Raw genomic sequence first — 12,610 nt, 5'->3', positions numbered from 1 at the left:
TATATATATATTAAATACACTGGATAATATATATAGATTAAATAAACTGGATAAAATATATAGATTAAATAAACTGGATATTATATAGAGATGAAATAAACTGGATGATAAATCGAGATTAAATAAACTGGATATTATATAGAGATTAAATAAACTGGATAATAAATCGAGATTAAATAAACTGGATAATATATAGAGATTAAATAAACTGGATAATATATTGAGATTAAATAAACTGGATAACATGTAGAGATTAAATGAACTGGATAATAAATATATATTAAATAAACTGGATTATATATATAGATTAAATCAACTGGATAACATATAGAGATTAAATAAATTGGATAATATATATATATATTAAATAAACTGGATAATATATAGAGATTAAATAAACTGGATAATATATATATATTAAATAAACTGGATAATATATATAGATTAAATAAACTGGATAATATATATAGATTAAATAAACTGGATATTATATAGAGATTAAATAAACTGGATAATAAATCGAGATTAAATAAACTGGATAATAAATATAGATTAAATAAACTGGATTATATATATAGATTAAATCAACTGGATAACATATAGAGATTAAATAAACTGGATAACATATAGAGATTACATAAATTGGATAATATATATATATTAAATAAACTGGATAATATATAGAGATTAAATAAACTGGATAATATATATATATTAAATAAACTGGATAATATATATAGATTAAATCAACTGGATAACATATAGAGATTAAATCAACTGGATAACATATAGAGATTAAATAAATTGGATAATATATATGTATTAAATAAACTGGATAATATATAGAGATTAAATAAACTGGATAATATATATATATATATAGATTAAATCAACTGGAAAATATATATAGATTAAATAAACTGGATATTATATAGAGATTAAATAAACTGGATAATAAATCGATAATATATTGAGATTAAATAAACTGGATAATAAATCGATAATATATTGAGATTAAATAAACTGGATAATATATTGAGATTAAATAAACTGGATAATATAAATAGATTCAATAAACTGGATTATATATAGAGATTAAATAAACTGGATAACATTTAGAGATTAAATAAACTGGATAACATTTAGAGATTAAATAAACTGGATAATAAATATAGATTAAATAAACTGGATTATATATATAGATTAAATCAACTGGATAACATATAGAGATTAAATAAATTGGATAATATATATATATTAAATAAACTGGATAATATATATAGATTAAAAGCAGAAGGAGCCTTTATTAGATCTAGGAAAAAAATGGATTTAGGAGGGAGAAAATAATTCATCCTATTTCTTTAGACTTAAGACATGTCTCTCGACAAATAACACTATCCAAATAACACTATTTCTACAACAAGGGCAACGCACAAGACATTCTCCAAACACCCCACAGGGCCGACATCCCCGTTATTTACAAGAGGAAGCGACGCAGGTACAGAGGACAAAGATCTGGATGCCTAGTCAGGACCCAGAGAAGGCGACTGGGAAAGATGCCGTTACAGTCAATACTACTCGCCAACGTGCAATCATTGGACAATAAATTAGACAAGGTACGATCACGAATATCCTACCAACGGGACATCATAAACTGTAATATCCTGTGTTTCACGGAATCGGGGCTGAATGACGACATGGATATTCAGCTAGCGGGATATACGCTGCACCGGCAGGATAGAACAGCATATTCCGGTAAGACGAGGGGTGGCGGTCTGTGCATATTTGTAAACAACAGCTGGTGCACGAAAATCTAAGGAAGTCTCTAGATTTTGCTCACCTGAAGTAGAGTATATTGTGATAAATTGCAGGCCACACTACTTACCTAGAGAGTTTTCAGCTATACTTTTCATGGCTGTTTATTTACCACCACAGACAGATGCTGGCACTAAGACCACACTCAGTCAGCTGTATAAGGAAATAAGCAAACAGGACACCACTCAACCAGAGGCGGCGCTCCTAGTGGCCGGAGACTTTAATGCAGGGAAACTTAAATCGGTTCTACCAAATTTCTATCAACATGTTAAATGTGCAACCAGAGGGAAAAAAATTCTAGATCACCTGTACTCCACACACAGAGACGCGTACAAAGCTCTGCCTCGCCCTCCATTTGGTAAATCCGACCACAACTCTATCCTCCTGATTCCTGCTTACAAGCAAAAATGAAAGCAGGAAGCACCAGTGACTCGGTCTCTAAAAAAGTGTTCAGATGAAGCAGATGCTAAACTACAGGACTGTTTTGCTGTCACAGACTGGAACATGTTCCGGGATTCTTCCAATGGCATTGAGGAGTACACCACATCAGTCACTGGCTTTATCAATAAGTGCATTGAGGACGTCATCCCCACAGTGACTGTATGTACATACCCCAAACACAATCCATGGATTACAGGCAACATTCGCACTGAACTAAGGGGTAGAGCTTCCGCTTTCAAGGTGCGGGACTTTAACCTTTAACTTTAAGCTTACAAGAAGTCCTGCTATGCCCTGCGACAAACCATCAAACAGGCCAAGCGTCAATATGAGACTAAGATTGAATCATACTATACCGGATCCGACGCTCGTCTTATGTGGCAGGGCTTGCAAACTATTACTGACTACAAAGGGAAGCACAACCGCGAGCTGCCCAGTGACATGAGCCTACCAGAAGAGCTAAATCACTTCTATGCTCGCTTCGAGGCAAGCAACATTGAGGTATGCATGAGAGCATCAGCTGTTCCGGGCGACTGTGTGATCACACTCTCCGTAGCCGACATGAATAAGACCTTTAAACAGGTCAACATACACAAGGCTGCGGGGCCAGACGGATTACCAGGACGTGTACTCCGGGCATGTGCTGACCAACTGGCAGGTGTCTTCACTGACATTTTCAACATGTCCATGATTGAGTCTGTAATAGCAGTTTCAAGCAGACCACCATAGTTCCTGTGCCCAAGAACACAAAGGCAACCTGCCTAAATGACTACAGACCCGTAGCACTCACATCCGTAACCATGAAATGCTTTGAAAGGTTGGTAATGGCTCACATCAACACCATTATCCCAGAAACCCTAGACCCACTCCAATTTGCATACCACCCAAACAGATCCACAGATGATGCAATCTCTATTGCACTCCACACTGCCCTTTCCCACCTGGACAAAAGGAACACTTATGTGAGAATGCTATTCATTGACTACAGCTCAGCGTTCAATACCATGGTACCCTCAAAGCGCATCACTAAGCTAAGGATCCTGGGACTAAACACCTCCCTCTGCAACTGGATCCTGGACTTCCTGATGGGCCGCCCGCAGGTGGTAAGGGTAGGTAGCAACACATCTGCCACGCTGATCCTCTACACTGGAGCTCCACAGGGGTGCATGCTCAGTCCCCTCTTGTACTCCCTGTTCACCCACGACTGCATGGCCAGGCACGACTCCAACACCATCATTAAGTTTGCAGACGACACAACAGTGGTAGGCCTGATCACTGACAACGACGAGACAGCCTATGGGGAGGAGGTCAGAGACCTGGTCGGGTGGTGCCAGAATAACAACCTATCCCTCAACGTAACCAAGACTAATTAGATGATTGTGGACTACAGGAAAAGGAGGACCGAGCACGCCCCCATTCTCATCGACGGGACAGTAGTGGAGCAGGATAAGAGCTTCAAGTTCCTTGGTGTCCACATCAACAACAAACTAGAATGGTCCAAACACACCAAGACACTCGTGAAGAGGGCAAGACAAATTATATTCCCCCTCAGGAGATTAAAAAGATTTGGCATGGGTCCTGAGATCCTCAAAAGTTTCTACAGCTGCAACATCGAGAGCATTCTGACTGGTTGCATCACTGCCTGGTATGGAAATTGCTCGGCCTCTGACCGCAAGACACTATAGAGGGTAATGCGTACAGCCCAGTATATAACTGGGGCTAAGCTGCCTGCCTTCCCGGACCTCTACACCAGGCGGTGTCAGAGGAAGGCCCTAAAAATTGTCAAAGACCCGAGCCACCCCTGTCATAGACTGTTCTCTCTACTACCGCATGGCATGCGGTACCGGAGTCCCAAGTCTAGGACAAAAAGGCTTCTCAACAGTTTTTACCCCAAAGCCATAAGACTCCTGAACAGGTAATTAAAAGACTAATCAGACTATTTGCATTGTGTACTCCTCCTGTGGTGTCTGTATGTAGCCTCGCTACTTTTATAGCCTGTCCTTTTACTGTTGTTTTATTTCTTTATTTACCTATTGTTCACCTAACACCTTTTTTGCACTATTGGTTCGAGCCTGTAAGTAAGCATTTCACTGTAAGGTTGTATTCGGCGCATGTGACAAATACACTTTGATTTGATTTGACTATCCATAAGTTAAACATTGATGGTGTTATTACAGATGACCAAAAATGTATCGCTAAATACTGTTGCCACTTTTACAGGAAATTGTATAGCTCTACATACTGTCAGGAATCCACAGATGTGTTTTTTGACTCACTGAATAATGTTCACTCTATCAGTGAAATAGAATCTAAACAGCGTGAGGAACCCATCAAAGTTGAAGAGATTATAGAGTCTATCAAACAGCTAAAGAACAATAAATCACCAAGTGTTGATGGAATTACATTAAATTTTACAAATGATTTTCTGAACAAGTGGCTCCCTTCCTATTTGAAGTCTTTTTTTTAGAGAGTATTAAAAACAATGTTCTCCCTCCTACAATGAGTCATGGGATAATAACACTGATACCTAAGCCTAAAAAAAGTGCTGCTCATCGATAACTGGTGTCCAATTTGTCTTCTTTATAATGACTATAAGATATTAGCCTTACTACTTGCAAAAATAATTAAAGAAGTCCTGGATGCAATCATCGATGAAACACAGTCTGGCTTTATGAGGAACAGACATATTTCTAACAATATCAGACTAGTATTGGGCATACGTGACTACTCAGACCTAATAACTGAGGATAGCTTCATATTCTTTTTAAGGCTATTAAGACTCTCTATACTCTCTATACAAATGGTAACAGCTCTATCAAATTGAAATATGGCACCTCACCTAGAGTTGAGTTAAAGAGAGGAATTAGGCAAGGTTGTCCTATCTCTCTGTACCTGTTTTTATTTTAACTTCTTACAAATTCTTTAAATAATAATCCTGTACAAGGTATTTCCATAGCTGGTAAAGAAATTATTATAAGCCAGCTGGCTGACGATACTACACTTTTTCTGAAAGATGCTAACCAAATTCCCATATCGATCAATGTGATGCAATCCTTTCCCAAAGTGTCTGGTCTATATCTTAACGTTAATAAATGTGAACTCATAGCTGTCAAAGACTGTGTGACACCTTCATATTATGGTATTCCAGTAAAAGAAGAACTTACATATTTATCCATTACAAAGGATCAGAAGTCTAGAGGCGTACTAAATTTTAACCCTCTTATTAAAAAACCCCAGAAGAAACTAAATCAATGGCTACAGAGGGACTTATCTTTAAAAGGTAGAGTCCTAATAACCAAGGCTGAAAGTATCTCTAGACTAACATATGGCACTCTATCTTTATATCTTGACAGTAAAATAAGCAAGGAGATAGACCAGATGCTTTTCAACTTTCTATGGAGAAACCGTACCCATTACATTAGGAAAACTGTTGTAATGAACACTTATGAGTATGGTGGGCTGAATTTTCTGGACTTTACTACCTTAAATAATAATTTTAAGATCAATTGGATAAAATAATTCCTAAGAAGACCCACTTCTATCTGGAATTGCATTCCTCATCATGTCTTCTCTACTTTTGGTGGCCTTAACTTCATGTTGGTTTGGAATTATAATATTGACAAAGTTCCAGTGAAACTTTCTGCTTTTCATTGGCAGGTTTTCTTGTCATGGTCCTTAATTTGTAAGCATCATTTTCTCCACACAGATATTATATATGGAATAATCGGGACATTTTGTATAAAAATAGTTATTTTAATATTCTTTTAGAATATTGGTTCCAAAATAAATTCCTATTGGTGAGCCAACTGGTAAATGCAGAGGGTGTTTTACTTAGTTCTAAATAATTCTTATCACGTAACACCTAAAGATTTTGGAATTGTTTTAAATGCCATTCCCTCAGGTGTTGCTTTATTATTCAGGAACTTGTCAAGACCTGACCCTCAGAGCCTACATTCCATTACCCCTGTTGACTCATCAGTAGGAAAGATTTGTTTCTCTTTTGGTCCATTCAACAACAGAGCGATACGAACCTTGTTTCAGCAGGATGTTGTATCTCTATACCTTATGTCATGCCTTATTGGAATGGATTTATTGATAATATCTGTTGGAAAAAAGTTTGGATGTTGCCACACACATGCCTACTTGTTAACTAAATTAAGGAAGTTTCCATTAAAAGTATTCATAAATATTATCCTGCCAACCACTATATGAAGAAGTTTAAGGAAAACATCAACTCAAATTGTACCTTTTGTAATGTCCACCCAGAAACAGTGTTGCATCTTTTTTGGCATTGTATTCATGTAAGGAATCTGTGGCAAGACAACAGTAGATTTATAATTGAAAACATTTATGAAGATTTTACACTATTGTGGAGAGATGTACTGCTTGGATTCTTTGCCTACGATAGAAATAAGCTGAAACAATGTTATGTAATTCATTTCATTATTCTTTTGGCCAAGTTTCATATTCACAAATGTAAATTACAAACAAAACACCACATTTTCTTACCTTACACATAAATTGAACTGTATTTTAAGACAATTAAATACTCTACTAACAAAAAAGCTGTTAGAATAATAAGTGTATGTATGTCCCTTAAGGTCCTTGTGTAATGTGATATTGTACCCCCTAGCCCAAATGTCATTTGTATATTATGTATATATACTTGTGTTCCCATGTACTTCCTGTAATGATTTGTTGTTCATAAAAAATACATTTATAATAATAAAATAATAAAAAATACAAATACAAATCACCTCACATCATAAATAAAGACTCTATATTATTTCTTGGGTCAGTCAGTCATAATTTACCCTTGATGACCCTTGAATTAGCTATCTGCATCTCTGAATGCCTGTTTGTAAATAGATGACGGATGTCACAAACGTGTTGTCACTGAAAAATACTATTGGCTGCAACTGCGTTATACCTAGTGAAAACAAGTTTACAGTAAGTGTTTTTTTTTTCATGTTGTGAAATTATGTTTATGTCATATTAAAGTAGAGGGATTTATGTTTATAGAACTGTTCCTCCGCAATTGAGAATCGATTCACGTTTAGATGGGAGTATTTGACAGCTTTGACTTCCAGAGCATAAGGAGCCTTTAAACAGAACATGCAAGGTCCTTGGACTATAAGGAGTAATGTTAGGCTGCTTTAGTCCATGTTTGGGCTAGGTCCCCCACATTACATACTTTCTGATACACAAAATCAGTTTGAAATCAAATAAAGTTGATTGACCACAACTTTGAAAAGGGTATAACTGTAAATCAGTGACTCTCACCCTTGATTATAATGCTACTAAGTCAATGAGGCCAAAGTCTACTGTGGTGTCAAGCTATAAAGTTTTGAGTCTGAAAAAATAGAATGATGATTTTGGTTGAAGACAATATAGACGATTTCAAGGGAATCCTCAAGGAGGTTTGGAGGAAGAAAATTACTTATTTGTGGGAATGAACCAAGCAAGGGTGCTGTAGGTGCTCTCAGTAAGTACTGTCCTCAATTTGTGTACTTTTAAACACACACACCAGATATTTTCAGAATATGGTCCAGAAAATCTGTAACTAGACCTGTTGGACAGCTAACTCGTTGACTCCAAAAGGAGCATACATGGACATATTGCACAAAACAGTGTACGTTGAACATTCAAACATGTATGTGCAGGGTAAATACATGTCAACAGAACACATGGGTTACTGTAACATTCATTATTACGAGAGATAATTAAAATAAATCGTATTTTGAAGGAGGAACATACAACTTTCTTCCCACTGTTGTTACACTCAAATCTGTCCCCGATATGGGAGGAATAGTTGACAGCGCACGTCGGAGCCTTTACGCAACACAGCTACAACGTAATGGACTTTTAATTTCAAAACTAATTTAAAAGAGTTGACAAGCCGGTGCAGCAACAAAATATTACATTAAACTAACCGCTGACCATTGATGGTGTCCTTTGATAAACTGTCAAGCTTAACGTTACGGACATCAACAATCTTGCTCGATCCTAGTAGCTGCAAAGCTAGCCATCTAACGTTAGTCAGTTAACGTTAGCTTCTTAGCTAACAACACTCCCCGGCTATTTTTAGTGCAATTAAGCAGCTATTTCCAGACCAAGGCGTCACCCTCTTACGACCTGTAAAGTCATTATTGTCTCCCATGATCTCGTTAAGTTAGCTAATCATTTGTACAAAATGTCAACGACATCGTTGGATAAGGAATTGCAAGAGCGCTTGAGAGAGGCGTCTGCGATTGGAGACATCGACGAGGTGCGGATTTTAGTGGAAAGCGGAGTAAATGTCAACTCTCAAAACGAAATAAACGGATGGTAAGTGTGTCTAATACATATATATATATATCAAACTTAAACACAAGTTGATCAATAATCACCCGTCCTTACATGTTATTTATCGATTGATTGTTAAAATACTGCCGGCGCAATGTTGGCAATGTGCTCTATGCAATGGCATGTCAAATGTCACCCTTTCATGCTGGCCTAAGAATAATAGTGAGTTATCCAATTATGCCTAGATGGCAATCTCCTTTAACTGCAAGTGATGCAAATATACCACCGCGTGGGTTCTCAAGTTTGACTATGATGACAATAAAAATGAACTAGTAAATAAATGTTGGGTGCAAATATTTGCGTAGGTAAAGTCGGTGAACACTGTACTTCATCTGGATCTACCTCCAGTAGCTACTTTATCATTCACAATGACTGTTCCCACATTGGCTGTTTGAGTCATCATCATGCAATGTCAATCTTTCATCAACATTATGAATCATCCCAGAGCAGATCAGAGGCTTACTTTTTTCATTGTCTCCTATTCAGGACATGTTTGCATTGGGCATGCAAGAGAAACCACAAACCGGTTGTGTCGTACCTGCTGAACTCTGGCGCTGACCAAGAGATCCTCACTGCTAAAGATGAGCTGGCTGTCCAGCTGACCTCTAAGCCTGAAATCAGAAGACTGTTAGGAGGTAAATGTCCCATCACATCACCACTCTCCCAGTTATTACTGTTTTTGTGTTAAAATTATCTTAAACATGTTCATGAAATATCTGTATAATAGCTGTATTTTGGATTAGAAGCACTAATGCCACCCCTAAGCACTAGTTCATTACCAGTGAATTGTTTTACCTGCTCATAGTTAGGGTCACAATTTGGGTAATGATCATAGATGGAGACTCCTGCCAGGACCTGCTATGTTTTGGTTTTCACAGCATGCTCTGGGCATGTCAATGTTCAAGGCTTCAATGTGGTGTCTTATATATTTTTTCACAGTTAAGGAGGAGGAAGTGCCTGAAATCAAGGAGCCTGAGTTGCCAATCATCCCAAACTACCTGTCCAACCCGCCATTCATGTACAGTAAGATGGACAACAAGGCTGAGCTCATATTGGCACAGTTGACCCAAAATGGCAATGGAGACCACTCATCAGATGACCCACACAGTGACTCAGCTTCCCTGTCGCCCACCCACGAGCAACAGCTGCCTCAGCAACCGCAGAGCCTACTCTCTGACACCCCGAGCCCGAGGGAGGGGGCCTTCATCCCATTGGCGCAGCAGAACGGAGTGTCGCCTAGCCCCGCCTCGTCTCTCACCGTCAACGGAGGCCTGCCTATGGACATCTCCATGGAGCCCCACCTGGTCAACCATGGGGAGTACCCACACTCGGTGGCCCATAATGGGGCTGTGTGCTCTCCTCCCCTGCCCTCCCCCAGCCTCAGCACCACCAGCAGTAGCAGCCAAGCCCAGGTGGCTACCGCTAACCCATCTATGACCCGGCAGCAGTCCCTCCCTCAGCAGCTCAACTGTGGCCAGGGTGCTGGGGGTAACATGCCTGCCTTCCAGCCTTTCTTCTTTACCAGTACATTCCCTGTCAATGTGCAAGGTAAGGACGTTCGCCACACTGCTAATGTTGTGGTGTTCGATCAAGCATAGATTTGAGTCAACAGCAGAGCTTTTTTGGAGCTAATCCCATTGCATGTTGAGCCTGTTTTATCACTGCTCTGCACTTTCAGACCCATTATCCAATGCTTTCTCCCCATGTGTTTGCCTGAATGTGCCCCAGATGCTGATTGTTCTCTCTACGGCATCTTACACACTGAAGTAGCTAGCGTAATCTCGTTGGTGTATTTGTGTGTCTCTCCCAGAGCTGGTCCTAAAGGTGCGCATCCAGAACCCCAACGCGCGGGAGAACGACTTCATCGAGGTGGAGCTGGACAGACAGGAGCTGACCTACCGCTCGCTGCTCCGGGTGTGCTGTCGCGAGCTGGACATCAGCACTGAACACGTGGAGAAGATCCGCAAGCTGCCCAACACCATGCTACGAAAGGTATGGAATGGCAGAGGCACGCACACGCAGGCACAAAAACACACACATGCATCAGAAGGGTGATGTTTCGGGTGGCTCTGGTACTCAAACTGGCTGGTTATAACACTAGTGGCTGAGCACTAGCACTGTGAACCCTGAGGCTGCAGCTACCGTTCCACTCCACTAACCAGCTCAATGGAGCGAGCAGGCCGGGGCAGGGCAGGGCCAGACACCACTAATAAAAGATGCAGGGCAGGCAGGAACACTCCTAGACACACCTCGATGACAGTTCACTGCTCTGTTAGGTTGGAGCGCAACGCTGTTCTGTTAGGTTGGAGCACCACGCTGTTCTGTTAGGTTGGAGCACCACGCTGTTCTGTTAGGTTGGAGCACCACGCTGTTCTGTTAGGTTGGAGCACCACGCTGTTCTGTTAGGTTGGAGCACCACGCTGTTCTGTTAGGTTGGAGCACCACGCTGTTCTGTTAGGTTGGAGCACCACGCTGTTCTGTTAGGTTGGAGCACCACGCTGTTCTGTTAGGTTGGAGCACCACGCTGTTCTGTTAGGTTGGAGCACCACGCTGTTCACCACGCTGTTCTGTTAGGTTGGAGCACCATGCTGTTCTGTTAGGTTGGAGCACCACGCTGTTCTGTTAGGTTGGAGCACCATGCTGTTCTGTTAGGTTGGAGCACCACGCTGTTCTGTTAGGTTGGAAACACTGATCATGACGGCTGCTTGATGATGGAATGATGGTCACCCATTATTACCATTTTAATAAATAATTTGCATGAGAGCGAGAGTGTGTACAGCTCTATTCTGTTCTTATGAGTTAGGGCCACAGAAAATGTTCATTGTCACAATGGTTTCAAACTTTTGGGTTGATTATAATGTTTGCAAGTTAATTGATTTGAGCTACATTTTGTTCCATGGCACACGGTAGTCCCATCTTGCACTGCATGGGTGGATTTGATATGAAAACAATGTCACCCATCCAGTTATGAAGGGAGCTGTTGTCACATTATGTAATCCCAGAACAACTGCTGACTAAGACTGACACACACACACACACACACACACACACACGTCTCTTCTATCCTCCCACTTAATGTCTGTAAGTCCTGTGTGTGATGAACCATGTTTGTACTCGATTTTGTACCGTAATCACTACAAACAATTGGACCTTTTGTGGACAATAAAGATGTTTTATTGAATGTAACTTTATTATTCCCAGGACAAAGACGTGGCTCGGCTGCAGGACTTCCAGGAGTTAGAGGTGGTGCTGGAGAAGGCTGAGGGCCTGGCACTCCTCTCTGGGGCGGGAGGCCTCACCGACAGACCCTGCTACAACATGAAGGCCTCCAGACTCACCTACTAGAGACCAACAGGATTGACACACACAGACAGACCCTGCCACAACATGAAGGCTTCCAGACTCGCCTACTAGAGACCAACAGGACAGACAGACACACAGACAGACAGACCCTGCTACAACATGAAGACCTCCAGACTCGCCTACTAGAGACCAACAGGACGGACAGACACACAGACAGACAGACCCTGCTACAACATGAAGACCTCCAGACTCACCTACTAGAGACCAACAGGACGGACAGACAGACAGACCCTGCTACAACATGAAGACCTCCAGACTCACCTACTAGAGACCAACAGGACGGACAGACAGACAGACCCTGCTACAACATGAAGACCTCCAGACTCACCTACTAGAGACCAACAGGACGGACAGACACACAGACAGACCCTGCTACAACATGAAGGCCTCCAGACTCACCTACTAGAGACCAACAGGATGGACAGACAGACCCTGATGTCCATGTGGACCCTACTATCTCTCTATTGACCGTAATAGCCACTATTGTTATTAGTCCATTTCATTGCATTATGATCCGGTGTCGTTCAGCCAGCGTTATTGGGGATTTGTTTAAACATCCTGTTGTGTTAGCTAGGTAACGTGGTCGCCCTGCCTGTCCTTGCCTTGCTCCTTGCCAGTCTGTCCCCATGCAGAGCTCGCTAACCGATTG

General features: G+C 40.6%; 1 protein-coding gene across 1 annotated transcript; it reads left to right on the top strand.

The window, feature by feature from the left end:
* The first annotated feature begins 8,052 nt into the window (after positions 1 to 8,052).
* Positions 8,053 to 12,295, top strand: LOC139402149 (ankyrin repeat domain-containing protein 40-like). The gene is made up of 5 exons (XM_071146232.1): positions 8,053 to 8,580; positions 9,085 to 9,233; positions 9,538 to 10,146; positions 10,409 to 10,590; positions 11,800 to 12,295. The coding sequence occupies exons 1-5, from the start codon at positions 8,447 to 8,449 to the stop codon at positions 11,941 to 11,943; spliced, it is 1,218 nt and encodes a 405-aa protein (XP_071002333.1). The 5' UTR covers positions 8,053 to 8,446; the 3' UTR covers positions 11,944 to 12,295.
* Positions 12,296 to 12,610: the final 315 nt, after the last annotated feature.

The sequence above is a fragment of the Oncorhynchus clarkii genome, unplaced genomic scaffold, assembly GCF_045791955.1.
Source record: "Oncorhynchus clarkii lewisi isolate Uvic-CL-2024 unplaced genomic scaffold, UVic_Ocla_1.0 unplaced_contig_780_pilon_pilon, whole genome shotgun sequence".
Lineage (NCBI taxonomy): Eukaryota > Metazoa > Chordata > Actinopteri > Salmoniformes > Salmonidae > Oncorhynchus > Oncorhynchus clarkii.
The sequence above is the reverse complement of the archived record's forward strand: the minus strand, read 5'-3'. Positions and strand labels throughout refer to the sequence as shown.

Coding starts and splice junctions, on each gene's coding strand:
- LOC139402149 (XM_071146232.1), top strand. CDS start 8,447: ATGTCAACGACATCGTTGGATAAGGAATTGCAAGAGCGCTTGAGAGAG. Junction 8,581..9,084: donor CAAAACGAAATAAACGGATG/GTAAGTGTGTCT, acceptor TCTCCTATTCAG/GACATGTTTGCATTGGGCAT. Junction 10,591..11,799: donor CCAACACCATGCTACGAAAG/GTATGGAATGGC, acceptor TATTATTCCCAG/GACAAAGACGTGGCTCGGCT.